The following is a 20,028-nucleotide window of genomic DNA, read 5'->3' on the forward strand; positions in this document are numbered from 1 at the left end:
TTCTTTGTTAGTGTAGGTGAATCCAACTGATTCTTGTATGTTTATCTTGTGTCCTGATACTTTGCTGAAATCTTCTATTAGTTCCAGTAGTTTTCTTGAGGATTCTTCGGGGTTTTCTGTGTATAAGATCATATCACCCGTGAATAGAGATACTTTTACTTCTTTTGTACCAATCTGGATGCCCTTTATTTCTTTTTCTTGCCTTATTGCTCTGGATAGGGCTTCCAAACAATGTTGAAGAAGAGTAGTGATAAAGAGCATCCTTGTCTGGTTCCTGTTTTCAAGGGGAATGCTTCTAGTCTCTCTCCATTTAGAATGATGTTAGCTGATGTCTTTGTATAAATGCCCTTTATTATGTTGAGGAATTTCCCTTCTGTTCCTATTTTGCTGAGAGTTTTTATCATGAACAGGTGTTAGCCTTTGTCAAATGCCCTTTCTGCATCAACGGATGAGATCATGTGGTTCTTAACTTTTGTCTTATTTATGTGGTTGATTACGTTGTTTGCTTTTCTAATGTTGAACTGTCCTTGCATACTTGGTATGAATCCCACTTGGTCATGAAGAATTATTTTTTTGATATGCTGTTGAATTCTATTGGCTAGAATTTTGTTGGTGTTTTTTGTCTCTGTTCATGGGGGATATTTGTCTGTAATTTTCTTTTTCTGTGGTTTTTTTTTTCTTGGTTTTGTTATCAGGGTTATGCTAGCTTCATAGAAGGAGTTAAGGAGTATTCCCTCCTTGTCTATGCACTGAAATACCTTTATTAGTAGTGATGTTAACTCTTCTCCGAAAGTTTGGCAGAATTCTTCAGGGAAGCTGTCCAGGCCAGGGCTTTTTTTTTTTTTTTTTTTGGTTGGGCCTTTTTTTAGTACCTCTTCAATGTCTTCTTTTATTATGGGTTTATGTAGTTTTTCTACCTTGGTTTGTGTTAGCTTAGGTGGGTACTGTGTTTCTAGAAATTTGCCCATTTCCTCTAGGTTTTCAAATTTGTTGAGGTACATTTTTTTGTAGTATTTTGTTATGACTTTTTATTTCAGTTGGGTCTGTTTTGATATCATCCATCTCATTTCTTATTCAGGTTATTTTCCTCCTCACCTGTTTTTCTTTTGTCTGTTTGGCCTATGGTTTGTCAATTTTGCCGATCTTTTTAAAGAACCAGCTTTTGGTCTTGTTGCCTGTGATTGTTAAGATTGTTTGCCAACTTGGCTGGGCCTTGATTCTCAGTGTTTATATGTGATGACTCCCATGATGGGATCTGCTGTGTGTAACCAGTCAGTTGAAAGCGAGTTTCCTTGTGTGTATTGGCTGCATCTGAATATAATTGGATGTTCTGGCTTTTGCCCTCTCTGGGTCCTGCAGCTGCCTCCTGTTCATCTGACCTCTGGTTCTTGGGACTTGAGCTAGCAGTTTACCTGCAGATCTTGGGGTTCATCGATCTTCACAGCCTCTGAGCAAGAGTCCTGCTCTCTGACCTGCCGATCTGAAGTTTGTCAGCCCCTGCAGCTATGTGAATCAGGAAAGGCCTCATGGTCTTGCCTGTTGATCTTAGGACTCATCAATCTCCACAGCCTGTGCTCAACAGCCTTGTTCTCTGACCTGCCAGTCTTGGGTTCCCCAGCCCTTTTGGCTACATGAATCCGGAGAAGCCTCTATCCTGATCCATGTACTTGGGACATTCCAGCTTCTACAACCGCATAAACTCTTTCCTTGATATAAATCTCTCTCTATATATATTTATATGCTTCATTGGGTTTGCTTCTCTAGAGATCCCAGCCTAAGACTGTATCCCACACAGCGTCACCTCGGATCAAGGGACTCACTTCACAGCAAATGAATTGTGGCAGTGGTCCCATGCTCATGGAATTCACTGGTCTTACCATGTTCCCCATCATCCTGAAGCAGCTGGATTGATAGAACTGTGGAATGGCCTCCTAAACACACAATTATGGCGCCAGCTAGCTGGAAATGCCTTGCAGGGTTGGGGCAATGTTCTCCAGGAGGCTGTTTATGCTCTAAACCAGAGTCCAGTGTATGGTGCGGTTTCTCCCATAGCCAGGATTCATGGGTCCAGAATCAAGGGGTGAAAATGGGAGTGGCACCACTCACTATTACCCCTAGTGACCACTCACAAAATTTTTGCTTCCTGTCCCTGAGACTTTATAATCTGCAGATCTAGAGGTCTTAGTTCCAAAGGGAAGGATGCTCCCACCTGGAGACACATCACTGAGTCTATTGAACTGGAAGCTAAGAATGCCACCTGGCCGCTTTGGGCTCTTTATGCCTCTGCTCAACAGGCAAAGAAGGGAGTTACCATACTGCCTGGTGTGATTGATCCTGATTACCAAGAGGAAATCTGGCTGTGTCACATAATGGAAGTAAAGAAGAACATGTCTGGAATGCAGAAGATCCCTTAGGGCATCTGTTAATAATACCATGCCTTGTGATTAAAGTCAATGGAAAACTATAGCAACCAAATTCTGAAATGACTACTAACAGCTCAAACCCTTTAGGAATGAAAGTTTGGGTCATCCCACCTGGCAAAGAACCAGGACCAGCTGAGGTGCTTGCTGAGTACAAAGGGAATAGGGAATGAGTGATGGAAGAAGGTAGTTCTAAGTATCAGTTACGGCCACATTACCAGCTGCAGAAAAGAGGACTGTAATTGTTATGCTGAACAAATAATATGAGAAGCTGGACTATAAGAAGAAGAACGGAGCATCAGGATTGTAGGAAGACCCATTAACAGCCTGCGTTATGCAGATGACACAACCTTGTTTGCTGAAAGTGAAGAGGACTTGAAGCACTTAATAATGAAGATCAAAGGCCACAGCCTTCAGTATGGATTACACTTGAACATACAGAAAACAAAAATCCTCACAACTGGACCAATGAGAAACATCATGATAAACGGAGAAAAGTTTGAAATTGTCAAGGATTTCATTTTACTTGGATCCACAATCAACAGCCATGGAAGCAGCAGTCAAGAAATCAAAAGACTCATTGCATTGGGCAAATCTGCTGCAAAGGACCTGTGCAAAGTGTTGAAGAGCAAAGATGTCACCCTGAGGACTAAGGTGCGTCTGACCCAAGCCATGGTATTTTCAATTGCATCATATGCATGTGAAAGCTGGTCAATGAATAAGGAAGACCGAAGAAGAGTTGACGCCTTTGAATTGTGGTGTTGGCGAAGAATATTTAATATACCATGGACTGCCAAAAGAACGAACAAATCTGTCTTGGAAGAAGTGTGGCCAGAATGCTCCTTAGAGGCAAGGATGGCCAGACTGCGTCTTACATACTTTGGACATGTTGTCAGGAGGGATGAGTCCCTGGAGAAGAACATCATGCTTGGCAGAGTACAGGGTCAGCGGAAAAGAGGAAGACCCTCAACGAGGTGGATTGACACAGCAGCTGCAACAATGAGCTCAAGCATAACAACAATTGTTTGGATGGCGCAGGACCAGGCAGTGTTTCATTCTGTTGTGCATAGGGTCACTATGAGTCAGAACTGACTCGATGGCACCTAACAACAACAACAATTGTTATGAGTATTTCTTTCTTGTATGTGTGCATCAAATATTTTTATTTTCTTCACTTAAAAAATATAAGTTGTAAACCAGGCTATTGCATTTCTGGTTGTATGTGTGTTCCTTGTATCATGTTAGGCCTGAGTATGGCTTTATAATTGTCTTCATTCAGAGATTATGTATAGTTTAAGGAGATGTGTACAGGTGCCATGTGGACAAGGGGTGGACTGTGATGGTTAAGATGGATACAACTTTTCTGGGCCATGATTCTCAGTGTTTTGGCAGTCATATAACTTTGTGATCACTTCTCTGTTGGGATTTGATATGTGATCACCCCCGTGATGGGATCTGCTGTGAGTAGCCAATCAGTTGAAAGGGTATTTCCTTGGGTGTGTGGCCTGCATCGAGTGTGGCAAGGCTCGGGGACTTTTACTCATTCTGGACCCTGTAGCTGGTTTCTGTTTTTCTGACCTCTGGTTCTTGGGTTTGAGCTAGAAGCTTACCTGCAGTCTAGCCTGCTGATCTTGGGATTCGTTGATATTCACAGCCTGTGAGCAATAGCCCTGGTCTCCATCCTGCTGACCTTGTGTTTGTCAGCCCCTGCAGCTACATGAATCAGGAGAAGCCTCTTTCCTGACCCATGGACTTGGGATGATACAGCCTCCACAACCACGTGAATCATTTCCTTGATATAAATCTCTCTCTATATATATTTATACACTTTACTGGTTTTGCTTCTCTAGAGAACCCTAAGAACAATAGGTTTATTAGCTTCCTTTGTGGTTACCTTGAAATTTATCTTTATTTTTCTAAGTTTAAACCAATCATTTATTTCTAAATATCACCTTAACTTCCTCTCCATATGGAAGTTCTATGACTAGATGGTTTTCCTTCTGTCTTTTTGCTCACTTCTCTCTTTTATATCTCAAAAGAGATTGGCTTAAGACACCATCTAATCTTGTAGATCTCATCAATATAACTGCTGCTAACCTATTTTATTACATCATTGTGATATGATTTACAACACATAGGAAAATCACATCAGATGGTAAAATGTTACACAGTCAGTCATACAATACTGGGAATCATGACCTAGCTAAGTTGACAGATATTTTAGGGGGACACAATTCAATCCATGACACACATAATTCTTAGGCTTTCTTCATTTTTTAAATTCTTTTTTTCTGATTTTTCCTCACATATATTCGTATCAAGGGATTTATCTTCAATCTCACTAATTCTGACTTTCATTGTCTCAATTCTGCTCCTATGACCTTCTATTGAGTTGTCTAATTCTGAAATTTTGTTGTTAATCTTTTGGATTTCTATTTGCTATCACTGTGTGGTTTCTATCAGCCTGTTAATTTTGTCATTTTCTTCTTTTATTGTTTTCCTAAATTCCTCTCTTGCTTTGTCTGTGTGTTCCTTGGCTTGGTCTGAGTTTTGCTTGATCTCCTTCCTGATCTCTTGGAGAGCTCTGTATATTGGTCTTTTGAATTCCCTCTCAGGTAGTTCCATTATCTTATCATCCTCTGGAAGGTTTCTTGTTTCTTTATTTTGGTCTCTTGCTCAAACCATCTTGATCTGCTTCTTTACGTGATTTGATATTGACTGCTGTCTCCTAGACAGCTATAAGTTATTATATGTATTTATTGTTTGTTTACTGTGTCCTAACTTTTTGTTTTGTTTTAATATACCCAAGTAACTGGGTGTGTGAGCTACTTTTGTTGTTGGCATCTTTGAAGCTCTCATATTCTGTGTCCAGGTGGTCGAAGCAGTTACTAGGTGTGTGAGACCAGGAGGAGTATGTTCACTTTTCTTGTGGGGGTAAACCACAGGTGTCCAGGTTGGCAGTCGCCAACAGTGTGGTGCAGACTCTCACCTATAGTCCTAGACAGGTGGGGCTGTGTAGGGGTGTTCAGAGCAGGCCCAGGTATCTGGCTGCAGTAGGGAGTTATGTGTGGAGCAAGACTGGGGCTGATGGCTGCCTCTGGATGCCTGGGTGAAGGGCATGTCCCTCTCCCTTAGAGCACATAGAAGGGCAGGTAATTGCAGCCTGTCCTTGGGCACCCAGTGCTGTTGGCTGGAGGGATTGGGAGGCACCACTTATTCTCAGACCTCTGTCATGGGTGGCTAGATGGAGCGGGTGGTACCGCCAGCCCTCAGGCCCCCAGTGTGGGTGGGTGAAGTCCCTGCTTAAGGAGCAGGGTGGTGTCAAATATCACAAATCCATACCTCCCTCTTAGCTGCTGCAGTTGAAAATGGGTTTCAGGTGTATGTCCTGCTGTTTTATGTTAATGAAGGCTTGCAATGTTGAATTGGCCCACACAGGTCTGGGCAGGGGTAAAGGGAACTGCAAGTCCCTGGACTCCTTATGCCAGTGGCTGGGTGAAGTGTCCCTGAGGCTGATGTGGGAGCAGAGAGTCCTAAGTTCCTGGCTTAGGGAGTGTGGCGCTTTTTAAAACTGTGAGACTGGTGTCAGAGCAGAGTGGGGTGGAGAATGGGTGATAGAAAGGAAGCACTTCTAAGCTCTGGGAGGGAGAGGGGTTATTTTCCCCCTTGCAGTAGGTTAGATGCTTGTACTTAACCTTCACAGGTCCAGCGCCGCTTCCATCCAGCTCTGGAGGTGTGTGCAGACTCGCCATCACCTGGCCACACCAACGTGGTGAAACTCACCCCCCAAAACTGCTGCTTGCCTCAGCCTGTGTGCACTGCCCCAACCCAGGCTGCAGGGTGCTGGAGACCTTGTTACCGGCACTTCTCCACTGCTTTTGAATTGTCTCTCCTTCCCCCTGCCACTCAGTCCCACTCTTCAGCTTTGTCTTTGATGATCAGGGTTCCTGGATTGTCATATATAATCAATTCACTTGTTTTTCAGGTCTTTGTTGTAAAAGGGATGGCAGGAAGCATCTGACTGTTTCACCATCTTGGCCCTGCCTCTGCCACAGTCTTTTCAATAGCCTCATATGCACATAGAAGTTGGATAGGAAGGCAGAAGAAGAATCTACACGTTTGAATTGTGGTATTGGGGAAAAAAATTAAATACACTGTGGACTATCAAAAGAATGAACAAATCTGTCTTAGAAGAAATACAAACAGAATGTTCCTTAGCGGCAAGGATGGAGAGACTTCAGCTCATTTATTTTGGACACATCATCAGGAAAGACCAATCACTAAAAAAAGGCACCATGTTTGGTAGAGAGTCAGAGATAATAAGTAAAACCTTCAGTGAGATAGATTGTCACAATAGTTGCAACAATGAACTCAAACATACCAATGATCATGAAAATGGCACAGAATATTTTTTTCTGTTATACCTAAGGTCACCATGTCTCAGAGCCAACTCAGTGGTAACTAAGAACAACATAACATTTTCAGAAACATTGAATATACATAATATGTATTCCTGGTCTCATGCTTGGGCTCTTGAAGCAAACCCTCTAAACAAGACATGGCAGGGCATTTAAAGGTGAGTTAGCTCTGTGATTTTCAAATCGTTTAATCATAGATTCCTTTTAGGCAAGTGACAGGTTAGAATCCCAATAGTTCCAGCAATAAAATCAGAGATCGTTCTGGTTAAAGTGGGCTTGGAGAGTTGAGACCAGTATGTGCTGGTCAATGTTTAACAACCAACTCTATGAAAGAAAAAAGTCCTGGCATTTGCTGATTTCCATGATGTGAATACTCCCACCATGACCAATTTCAAGCTACCAACAGGACATCACTGAACATGATTTTGTGAAGAAATGCATTCAATCAACTCTGGGGATTCAAGTTGGCTCCAGCACACCACTGGTTGAAATCCGGTCACCTAAACCTTCTCCTTCCTTCTCTTCTTCTCTCTCCCTACAGTGACACCCCTACAGAAACCCCAGGGTTCCCAGAATATAGTTTGAAAATCCATGAGTGAATCTTATGCCTTTAATATATAGATAGTAACACTGAGACCCAGGGAGGCAGATGAACCGAGGCCTCCTAATGTCCAATCCAATGCTCTTTCCATTGCATTAAGCTGCCAATAGCCCAATTAGCTCCCATTTCCCTGTCTCCAATTTTTCCACCTTATTCCATTATTACTCTGCCATTAAATTTGCTCCTAAAATATTGCTCTCATCAGCAGCAGGTCCCAGCTCCATTCTAAAACCATCTATGGCTTTTACAGAAACCAGGATGTCAATTTTAGGCATCTTGGTCCTCCGGTATCAGTTGGGAGGCCTTAGCTCATCCTCCCAACTTTTTCTCCCCCTACCCTTCTACATACACACCAAGCTAAAGTTTAACTGACTTTATCCCTCTTCACCATAATTCGTCTTGCCCTTGACTGCCTCTGGGCTTTGGCTTTCTCTCGACTTCTTACCTAGAATTCCTTGCCCATCCTCTTTGTCTATCCAGTGCTCACCAAATCTCAGATCCCAGTCAACACTCCAGCTTTTCCAATTGCACAAATGAATTTCTTCTACTTTCCTGTTCCTTAGTATGTGAGGCCTGTTTAATGTCAGTTTGCTTTAACTGAATGAGCATATCTTTTTATGTACCTTTGGTTTAATTCTTAAATGTGTTTGTGTGTGTGTGGTCTGTGTTTAAATGAACTCTTCTTATATGTTTATATGCATGTGTTGTGTGCTTGCATTTTGCTTGGGTGTATGAATCTCTGTCTAAATGTTTGTTTTCTGACTCATAGGGTCACTATGAGTCAGAATTGACTCGATGGCACTGGGTTTGGTTTGGTTTATGTACATGTCTATGTGTGTTTTTGTGCCAATTTTGTGTCTCTGTGTGCTATGTTGGTGCAATGTGTCAGTGAATTCATATCTATGCTTGTGTCAGTATAATTGTATTTTATGCTTATCATCATTTGCATAGACATAGGCATATATGTTTATATGTGTTCTCTGTATCTGTAATCTATGTTTATATTTGGTATTTCTGGGCTTGTGTGTGCACGTGTGTTTTTTAACAGGACCTGTATGAATTTCCCTTTGTTCCACCACTTCCCTCCAGCTCAACCAAATCCAAAGCTGCACGCACACGTGAGAGGTTCAACTAATGTTTCCACCATGATGAATTGCTCCAATCTGCCCTTTCAATCTTTATCTAGGAAGGTGGGCTATAAGGGTAGAAGTGGCCACAGGGCCACAGTGAGCTCTGGACACTGGGCCTCAAAAAGGACACATCATATTCCTCCAAACAAAAAGTAAGCTAAGTTTAGATGTCACTTACACTGTAGTATGAATTTGTTGGATGTGTTTCTCCTTTGAGAAGTGCTTATATTTTCAAAGCTTAGTAAAATACGGGCAGTACCAATTGAAAAATTAGACTGCTAGTGGAATTACAGTCATTCTAGGGCCTGTGGGAGGAACAATTTTTGGAGTATTTGCATTTTCCTAGGGGCTTAATATCACTCTTTTGTAGGCCAGAGGTCTGTATGAATTGAAAGTCACTGATTGGTAAATCAACAAAATGGAGTGTAGCACTATTAAGGCAATGGGTTGGTGCACTGGAGACTAGGCTTAACTTTCCCTTAAGGGAAGTAAATAATAGATCCCTCATGAAAAGGCATGGGGAGCATTAATGTTGGTGGCTACTCCCTTACCACCAGATAATTGGAGCTATTGGAGTGGTTCAAAGTGATTTCAAAAAGCTTCCCCAACATGAGATAGGGGGTATATTCCCCCATAACAACCCTATCCATGGGCTTGCCAATTCTTTAAACTTTGATGTGTACAAAGCTCTTTCACACATTTAAGCTTTTGTACTCTGAAGTTCACCCCAGATTTGCATGAACTAAGTAGGCAGGGGTTGACAGTAGAACATTTGAGTATTGCATAGGCCAGCAAAGTTAATTGAATATCAAGTCAATACCCTATCAGCAGGAGGAATTGCTTCATTTACCCTGGAACCTCCAACCCCAGGAAGGGTGGAAGGCAGGGGTGGGAGAGTGGGGGACACGTGACTTGTGCTGAAATAAGGAAGGAAGGAAGGGGAAAGGGGAATGTGCTATGGGACTGGTAGTCTAAGAGAGAGATATAGGGAAGGAAGGGAAGTGAGCACACACAGATGCAGGCAGCCACCAAGAGTCTGAGACTCTTTGACAGCAGGACGCTGGAAGAAAGGACAGAAGTGAAACTGGCTGTGATGGGGCTCTTACTGATCCTGCTGCTCCTAGGCCACCTAACAGTGGTCACTTATGGTAAGGCAGCAAGTGGGGGCCTGGCTGCCACTGCTGACATCGACAGTGGGCTGAGGGCTTTGGGTTTTAATGTCACCGAGGAAAACCTCTTCCTGCTGGGTAGGTTCTCAATCAGTGCCACAGGATCTCAACTTTGGGGAAGGGAGGGAGGTAGCTGAAGGCTACTGAAGGAGCCAGAAGGCAGGTTTGGGTGAGAATTGAAAAGGATCCTCTCATGGAAAACATCTGCGTGATTCTCTAGTGCTTGTTGTATCTCAGGGACATCAGGAAGGCCCCATATACCACCTAAAACCCTCCTTCATCTGCTGTTTTTCATCTGAAATTCTACCATTAGAACTTACCCCTAGGATTACAGGCTTTGATCCCTATTAGTACAAACATCTCCCCGAAAACTAATGCTGTCTAAGAGCTAGATGGGACCTTAGGAGTAATTTATATCCACATTTCACTACCAGTGATGAGGAGTTCGTTGCTTCCCTAGATCATCTTTATCTATCCAGGGGCAGCTCCAACTGTTAGAAATTTCTTCCTTGGTTGAACTAAATCTGCCTCCCTATGGCTTTCATCCATTGGCCCCAGCTCTGATCCTTGGAGCCACACAGAACATATTGGTCCTCTCTTCCCTGTGACAGCCTTTCAGAGGTCTGAGGACAGACACCATGTCCTCTTGACTTCTCTTCTCCAAACTAAACTTCAGCTCCTTAAACTGGTCCTCATAGAACTTGGTGACTTGCAGCATTCTGGAATAACACTTCTCTGTAGACACAGTCCAGTTTGTCTGGGTTGTTTGTGGGATCCCAATGCTGGGCACATATCCCAAAAGAGGTCTGACTATCATTCCATTGAGTCCTCACCCATCCTCATTTATACCTCTGAGAAGTGAGATGGCCTTTCACAAAACTAATCCTGGGTAATAGCTAAGTGAGACCCAAGATAAGGCAAAGTGTTTCTTGTTGCATCCCTACTTACTTCATCTCCTTAAAGGGAGAGGTTGAATGGGTGTTAGATTGATGTCCTTTGTGAAATCAGAAAGAACTCAGATTTTCATAGGTGGCTTAGGTTAGGCCACCCTATCCTGTGGCTCTGTGACCCATCAAACTCTAGAATCTCAGAGCCAGAAGAGACTCTGAATGGCATCTGAGAGGGAAAGTAATTTGCCCTTGGCCACACAGCATTAGCAGTAGTCAATGCTCCTGAAAAGCAGTATTCTTTCTAGAACTACAATATTTTTTTCCTCTAACAGATTTCAAGATTGCATCTCCCTGTCTTTGATTTGAATTGGGACTTGAAGAGTCAGGGATGGGGCTAAAGGAAACATTTTGTAAATGTTAAAATTTAAATCGTGTGTGTGGCGTATGTATCTTGTTCTCTTCTGGGTCTGTGAGCTCCGTGTCCCTGGAAATAGGTCTTCCTTTACTAGAGAGGTCCTACACTATAAACCTGAGGCTCAGCTTATACTAAATAGCCAATAACACCTTCCTTCTCCCAAGACTTCAGAGCCCCCAGCCCATCTGTACAGTGAGGAGGTTGGCCTCCTGTACAGTGAGGAACAGACCTCAAAGGGCCCTGTCAGCTGGAGAGCTCTGTGGGGCTGTGGCTTCGTTGCTAAAAAGATCCTAGAGGCCATAGTCAGCTGTTAGTCTCTTCCTGTGGAGCTGAGACACATGTTGAAATAATTGTGATAAGAAAAAATCCTAGTGTTTGAATTTTATAACATTTTAAACTTTTTATAAACATCTATTACCTAAGCTAATTATTTAACCAGGAGGCATTCCAGGGGATGGAAAGAGGCCAGGCACAGAGAGAGGGGCAACATGAGAAGATCTCACCCTCTGTGTGATGGTGGTAGTAAGAAGATTCAAAAAGGGACCCAGAATGCATCCTATAAAAGGGCCCATACCCAGCAAACCAGACCCTCCTTTCTTTAGTACCATCATACAAGCCTCAGGCCTTTGCTTTTCTAAGTCTAGGTCCCAATACCAGAGTGGGCCCCAGTACTGTCTCCTCTTTCTCAAGTCAAATCCTCCTTCAGCAAAACTTCTTGAGCCAATGCCCAGCTCTGGTCTTTCTTTTGAGGAAGCCAATACTTGAAGGAAATACAATCCTTCCTGAGAGAGGGGATCAAGGTACTGAGGTTCTGGCAAAGGCTTTTTAAAAGGCAGCCAGAGGATGTGGGCATTATTTCTCAGATAGTCAGGAAGATACTTTCCATTCCTTGGATAACATCCATTGTGTCAAGTAGATTCAGGTGGGAGGTTGCTGGTTTCATTTGTGGCTGGTGGCTTAATAGTTCAAGAAAGATAAGAAGGCAGTGTAATATCTGAGAGCCTGTATTCTAGACCTCCAGGCCAAGCTCTGCCCTTGCTATCTGTGTGAATTTGGGTAAGCATCTTCTTTCTCTTGGCCTCAGATTGTCCAGTATGTATCATGAGGGATTGTGACTGAGTAGTTTGTAAAAACTCTTCCAGCTCTGCCATTCAAGAAGTCTCCGTATCCCATCCTTCCTGGTACCTCAACCCCTGCTGTGCCAAATATTTTCCCATCTCGGGAGGGTGGCTTCTTACCTTCTTAAGTGCCAATTTTTTTTCTTTAGGTCATTAATAAAGTTAACAATGATCCAACCAGATTGAGCGCTTCACTAGGGTAGGAATAATCAAGACAAATATGGAAATTTTTATCTGGGGCATAGGACAGAACTGACATTTATCCAGCACCTACTGAACACCAACCACTATGGTAGGCGATTTCACATCTATGAGCTCATTTGATCTTAATGATAACCCTCCATGGAAAATATTACCTCCATTTTATTAATAATGACCTGATGCTCAAAAAGGTTTAGTGATTTGCCCAAGGTTACACAGAAAGACATATGGTAAGGCAGACTTTGGACCTAGATTGTTGTTATTCTTTTTAAGAAAATGTAGTATTTATTGCCCTCCTGATCCCAGTAGATGTTCCTATTAGGTGCTTCTCTAGTCTCTCTGATCATCATAGAAATAGTTGGAAGGTATAAGTCAGTGCTATTGTGGCTATCTTCATTTTGTAAATCAGGGAACATGAAAAATATACAATATCCTTTTTCCTATGATGCCCTGTGCCTACCATCCACTCTTTATGTTACTAATGAAGAAAAGGGAAAGGGGGAGGACAAGAAGGATGAGGAGGAGGAAAAGAAGTTGGAGGAGAAGTAAGATGGAAGGATTAATGGAAGAGAGAGGAAGGGAAAAACAAAAGGGAGAAAGAAAGGAAGGAAGAAAGATAAAGAGAGAGAGAGAAAGAAAGAAAGTGAAAAAAAGAAAGAAAGGAGGGAAGAAAGCATGGCATTTCTGGAAGTCTGGTCACCAGCTCTGTCCCATGTTGCCATTCTGGGATGGAGAACTCAAGCCTAGCCTACTTCCAGAAGTAACTTTCTAGATTGGGAAATTGGGACTGGCTGGCCATGTTCTTGGCAGATCAGAGTGGGTTATGTGAAAATCTTAAGTTTCTAGAGAAAGGAACGCTAGTCAAACTTTGAAGCATCCTAAGGTCAGAAGAAAGACGTGTATATGCATAGACAAAGGCATTTTCAGCTCCTACAGATGTCCTCATGGCCTGAGAGGGGAGTTGTGAGAATTCTCTTCAGGACTGGAAAGGGAGGTTGGGGAGGGCTGGAGGGAGATTAATGGGAAAGTGCCAATTAAACTGAGAGGCTCAGATGGTCTTCATGGGGATTAAGGCTGGTATCTTTGTGCTTTCGTGTGGCCAAAAACATGTATGAGCATTTTCGTCAATGACGATAATAACATGTATTTGTCTGTACATGGAGACATGATGTATCATATAGCACAGTGAAACTCACCACTTGTTTAAATTTCACCACCAACTAGAACATGTAATTTGTTTTAACTTCTTTTTCCATTATAGGCTTTTAGGATAGACCCATCTAGGATTTGAAAGAACTTTATATAGTAATGCTTTACAAGCCCCAAACAAAGCTCAAAATTTCCTCAGACAGCATAGTCCATCCATAGACCGCTCTGACAATATTATAAAGTTCATTTTTGGGGTGAACCAAAATTTGCTCCTCTTATGCTCCCATTTGTGAGTCTGAGTTCTGCTCCCTGACAAGTCTGAAACTCTGCAGGGAATATGTGGTAGATCTGGCAATGTGGACTTATGTTTATTTATTCTTTACTACTCAGGGCATTTATCTTGCCCAAAATAAGCTGTTAATGTTCTAAGAGTCCCTGGCGAGGGCACAGGCCAGAGGTTAGATTTTAGTTTCCACATTAACAGAGGCCCTGGTGCTTGGCAGTACGCACCATCCAAAAAGTGTCGTTTTCCATCTGCTTGACCGAAGCTTGAAAATCCTAGACTAAATAAAAGATTTTATTCAAAATAGCTTACACTTTGAAATCACCTGTCCTAATGAGAGAGATAGCAACACATTGTTGAAATACAATCCCCCGCTACCCACTCCTGGCCCCAATTAAGTAAAATACAAAATCCTCTAAGTATGATCTTGTGGATGGAAAATTCTGATTGGAGAGGATGGTTGTCTCAATGTTTCTGACTTTTCGCCCCTGGATTTCCCTCCCCAGTATGACAAGGAGCAATCTCCCTTTGGCCATACCACAATCTCCACAGTACCCAGCCCAAGATTTTACTCGTACCCTTTTTCTCTCCAAACCAAGCATGGACAAAATCAAAACATCTCTGTTTGCTCTCTCAGATTGGAATTTTCCAAGGGATCTTTGCTGAAAACTAAGAGAACCCAAAAGGGAAATAAACAGAAAAACCAGAAAAAAAATAATCAGGTTTACAAAGTGCCGGTTTCAAACTTAACAATTGCTAATACACATTACAGCCTATTCCTCAGTCAAGATTCTACCATCACAATTGCCCTTTGCTGCCCCCCTTACTCCTTTCCAAAGAAGACCTTGGATTTGAGCTCCAATCACTGACCCCTTCTGAGGAGCAATGGGGGATAATAAGCAGGGCAGATAGCCCTTTCTTGCTGAATCTTGCAGCTCCTATATTTCTCCAGGTGCATACTTACATAAAATGAAATAGTTTAACACTTTTACTCTCACCCTTTTTGGAAAATGTCGAAAAAAAATGTATCACGGACTTATAGAATGTTAAGTTTGACAAAATCCCTAGAGATCATTCCATCTAAACTCTCCACATTATGAATGAATAAAATGGATCCTCTATTGTGGGACATGACTTACCTAGGGTCACCTCATAACAAGTCAGTGACACAGGAAGGACTTAAAACTCACAAGAGCTAAACCATGTTAAGGGCCTTCTTTTGAATACTGGTTCTGATTGGTGGGAAGGCTGGCCGAAAACAAAAGGGCATGGGGATCCTGAAAGTGTTATGGAAAGGAAGTTGAGGGTGTTTCTCAGAAGCCTCTGGTGGTCTGCCACAGTCATTCTAGCTCCCAGGTGAGTGTTCTATCTATGTCTCCTTCCTTCCTCTCATCCCCTTTTTAGGTCGTCCCATCCTGGAAGCCCCAGAGAGTGTGACAGGGCCCTGGAAAATGGATGTAAACATTCCCTGCACCTATGGCCCCCTGCAAGGCTACACCCAAGTCTTGGTGAAGTGGCTGGTGCAACGTGGCTCAGATCCAGTCACCATCTTTCTACGTGACTCCTCTGGAGACCATATCCAGCAGGCAAAGTACCAGGGCCGCCTGCATGTGAATCATGAGGTACCAGGAGATGTGTCCCTCCAACTGAATACCCTTGAAATGGATGACAGGAGCCACTACACATGTGAAGTCACCTGGCAAACCCCTGATGGAAATCAGTTGGTGAGGGATAAGATCATTGAGCTCCGAGTTCAGAAATGTGAGTCACCATAAGGAGTACAAGAGCGCTGATAGGCAAAGATCCAACAGAGGACTGTAATCCTAGAAGGCCCTGAGAAATCCAATAGCCCCTTGTTTACCTGTACATAGACTCCCTTCAGTTACATGTACTAATCATAGCACATGGACAGGCAGAGGATCCTAAGAGTTATCACTAACATAGCAAGATTTAAGAAGTATTGGGAAGGGCTCCTGGCCTTCAGATTTTTACCCCTCCAACTTCCCAGAAATTCCAACATCCCTGGCCTGGTTGCCCTCCTTCAGCTCTGGGCTTTAAAACTCACAAAAAAGAGTGTATCTGATCAGGATATTGGAGGGTAGAAACAAGCTGACAAAGAAGCTCTGGGAAAAGGGAGGCAGAGGTTAGCCAAGATAAGCTTTGTTGACTTGACAGTTTCACAAATGTCTGGGCCTGGTAAGCCAAAACTGCAGATTCTGTAAAAATGCTACTTGAGCCCCCCGCCCCCACAGCTACATTATTTTAAAAAGCCAGTTATTTTTAAATCCAGATAATCCAAAAACCCAGATAATACAAAATAGTACTTAATCTTCCAAAGAAAATTATTTTTATTTGCATTGCCCTGTTCCCTTCTTCCCTCCCAAGTCAGGAACCAACTTTAATTCCCTTTGCAGATGTATGCAAACTCCTATGCCCAGCAGGGATGACCCAGCCTTGTATACTCTCATTCTTGTGATTTACAAGAGCCTCCTCTCTTGTCTGCCCTTTGCAGTATCTGTCTCCAAGCCCACAGTGACGACTGGCAGTGGCTATGGATTCACAGTTTTCCAGGGGATGAGGATTAGCCTTCAATGCCAGGCTCGAGGTTCTCCCCCCATCAATTATGTTTGGTACAAGGAACAGGATAACAACCAGGAACCTGTCAAAGTAGCAGCGTTGAGTACTTTACTCTTCAAACCTGCAGTGGTGGCTGATTCGGGCTCCTATTTCTGTACTGCCAAGGGCCGGGTTGGCTCTGAGCAGCGCAGTGACCTTGTGAAGTTTGTAGTCAAAGGTGAGAAGCTATCTGTCCTGGGGAGCACCTCAATGGGGCACCTTGCACCAGAAATACCTCAGAGTAGTGCCCTCAACCCAGAAAAGGGGGAGCAGTGTTCCAGGTAATGGTTGTTGAACAATCACAAAAGAAAAACAGCTTTCAGGACTGGGGACAATGTCATGTCATAAGTTGATAAAGATGGTAAAGAGAAAAATGACATTTACTAGGTACCTCATATTTTCCAGATACAATGCACCAAGAACTTGATACACTTTTTCTCATTGAATCCCCCCCCCCCGAAACTTTTCTATGAGATAGCTACCATTACCCTATTTAAAGAAGAGGAAACAGACCAAGAGAGGGTAATCTACTTGCTCTGGGGCTCACAGTAAATAAGAGCAAATTGAGATTTGCACTCAAATCTTATGCTCCTCCTGCTATGCCTGATTGTCTCTCATGATTCAGTCTATTCCAGATCCTGGGCACCCTTGGGAAGCTGATGTTTTTTATCTGTTTGTCTTTTTATTTGTTTTGTCTGTTGGGATTTTGTTGTTTTGTTTGATTAGGTTTGGTTTTGCATTGTGAAATAAAGCCCTGAACTCTTTCTCTCTCTCTCTTTTTTTTTTTTTTTTCATTTTCCCACTTCTTCCTATAGGCAAATGCAAGATCTAGTTGAAGAGATGGGCTTATTCCTCATTCACATTAATTCACTTTTCACATGCTTCTTGACCTCCCATTCTTTTCTGCTCTCTGAGCCAAGCTTTTTTGACTCCTGCTTCTTGCATCCTTCTCCACCTCTAACCTGGCCCCATGAGTCTGGTCCCCTCTTTTGCCTCTTTCCTACATAGCTCACAGTGTCTCATCCCTCTGCCTCACCCTCTGTGCTGTTCCTCTGTTTTGAGACGGTATCACATGCCATGACTTTCCTCAGGTACTTGGACCGCTGAGCTCTGCTGGCAAAAAAAAAAAAAAAGCTGCACTGATTCCACTTTAGTCTTAAGCTCTGCAAACTGCAATGCTTGCCCTTATGCTGTATGTCAGTACATTTGCTCATATTTGTTCCATTCCTTATATCATGTGTTCCAAACCTTTTCCATCCTATTTCAGGCCCCCAACCCTCCTCCCAGAAGATGAGGTTGCATACATCCTTCTTCTCCGAGAAGACCCAGATCTTTCTAAGATGTGAATTCCATCAACTCCCCTCCTCTCTGCCTTGACATTTCTCTGCCCACTCCCTCTTGGAACAGAGCAATATGTGCCCTGCTCCTCTTCACAGCACACCTCTCCATCTCTGTTACATCGATGCCCTGCTCCACCCATTATTCCTTACCTGTACTAATGTGTGTATGTGTGTGTCTTAAATCTATCTACCACCCATCTCTCTCCTCTGACCACTACCAACCTTCTGAAGAAGGTAATTTCCATTGGCTGCTCCCCTCAATTCTCCCATAATATACCTTATAAACTGGGGTCACCACTGACCCCTGAATCACCAAAGCCCAAGGCTATTCTACCCAAACCCATCCTCCTCAACATCTCACTAGACTTTGACCCTCTTGACCATCCTTCCTCTTTAAAATTATTTCCTCCACTAGTATCAATGACATCATTGTTTCCTGGTTCTCCTAAGGCCTGTCTGACTGATTCTTCTCAGACCCTTTTGCTGGCTCATCTTTCATTCATCCCTTAATTGTAGGCGTTCTCAAATATTTTGTTTTTATTCCTCTCTTCTTGTATATAATCTTTTCTCAATGGATTGTATTCACTTTTGAGGCTTCTAGGATATGACTGTCAAATAGATAATTTTACCTTTATTTCTCTTCTGAGTGCTAGATTCCAATGTCTAGTTACCTTCTGGATATCTTCGTTTCTAATCTCAGCTTGAACATCGACTAATTCTTTTTGGTATAATGACTCTGTGTATTCCTTCCATCTTCTTTTGATGCTTCCTGTGTCGTTTAATTTTTTCCTCATGGAATCCTTCACTATTGCAACTCGAGGCTTGAAGTTTTTCCTCAGTTCTTTCAGCTTGAGAAATGCCGAGCGCGTTCTGCCCTTTTGGTTTTCCATCTCCATCTCTTTGCACATGTCATTATAATACTTTACTTTGTCTTCTCGAGACGCCATTTGAAATCTTCTGTTCAGTTCTTTTACTTCATCAATTCTTCCTTTTGCTTTAGCTGCTCGACGTTCAAGAGCAAGTTTCAGAGTCTCCTCTAACATCCATCTTGGTCTTTTCTTTCTTACCTGTCTTTTCAGTGACCTCTTGCTTTCTTCATGTATGATGTCCTTGATGTCATTCCACAACTCATCTGGAATTCGGTCACTAGTGTTCGATGCATCAAATCTGTTATTCAGATGGTCTGTAAATTCAGGTGGGATGTACTCAAGGTCATATTTTGGCTCTCATGGACTTGCTCTGATTTTCTTCAGTTTCAGCTTGAACTTGCATATGAGCAATTGATGGTCTGTTCCACAGTCGGCCCCTGGCGTTGTTCTGACTGATGATTTTGACATTTCCATCCTCTCTTTCCACAGATGTAGTCAATTTCATTTCTGTGTGTTCTGTCTGGCGAGGTCCATGTGTATAGTCAACGTTTATGTTGGTGAAAGAAGGTACTTGCAATGAAGAAGTTGTTGGTCTTGCAAAATTCTACCCTTCAATCTCCAGCATTGTTTCTATCACTAAGGCCATATTTTCCAACTACTGATCCTTCTTTGTTTCCAACATTCACATTCCAATTGCCAGTAATTATCGATGCATCTTGATTACATGTTCGATCAATTTAGACTGCAGCAGCTGATAAAAATCTATTTCTTCATCTTTGGCCCTAGTGGTTGGTGCATCAATTTGAATAATAGTCATATTAACTGGTCTTCCTTGTAGGCGTATGGATATTATCCTATCACTGACAGCATTGTACTTCAGGATAGATCCTGAAATGCTCTTTTTGACGATGAATGCAACACCATTCCTCTTCAAGTTGTCATTCCCAGCATAGAGTCATTACACCAAAAAGAATTAGTTAATGTTCAACCATTTCAAGAGGTGGCATATGACCAGGAACCGATGGTACTGAAAGAAGAAGTCCAAGCTGCTCTGTAGGTATTGGTGAAAAACAAGGCTCCAGGAATTGAAGAAATATCAATTGAGATGTTTCAACAAACAGATGCAGCGCTGGAGGTGCTCATTCGTTTATTATGCCAAGAAATATGGAAGACAGCTTCCTGGCCAACTGACTGGAAGAGATCCATATTTATGCCTATTCCCAAGAAGGGTGATCCAACTGAATGTGGAAATTATAGAACAATATCATTAATATCACGCGCAAGCAAAATTTTGCTGAAGATCATTCAAAAACGGCTGCAGCAGTATATCGACGGGGAACTGCCAGAAATTCAGGCAGGTTTCAGAAGAGGACGTGGAACCAGGGATATCGCTGGTGATGTCAGATGGA

The 20,028-nt window shown here is 42.6% G+C and overlaps 1 protein-coding gene across 1 annotated transcript in view; it reads left to right on the forward strand.

The window, feature by feature from the left end:
• The first annotated feature begins 9,465 nt into the window (after positions 1–9,465).
• Positions 9,466–20,028, forward strand: part of VSIG4 (V-set and immunoglobulin domain containing 4) — a 39,669-nt gene continuing 29,106 nt past the window's right edge. The window contains exons 1-3 of the mRNA XM_003412747.3: positions 9,466–9,717; positions 15,199–15,555; positions 16,307–16,588. Coding sequence (XP_003412795.2) covers positions 9,585–9,717; positions 15,199–15,555; positions 16,307–16,588 — 772 coding nt within the window. The 5' untranslated portion in view covers positions 9,466–9,584. The remainder of the gene's footprint in view (positions 9,718–15,198; positions 15,556–16,306; positions 16,589–20,028) is intronic.

Source organism: Loxodonta africana, chromosome X, assembly GCF_030014295.1.
Source record: "Loxodonta africana isolate mLoxAfr1 chromosome X, mLoxAfr1.hap2, whole genome shotgun sequence".
In the NCBI taxonomy this organism is placed as follows: domain Eukaryota; kingdom Metazoa; phylum Chordata; class Mammalia; order Proboscidea; family Elephantidae; genus Loxodonta; species Loxodonta africana.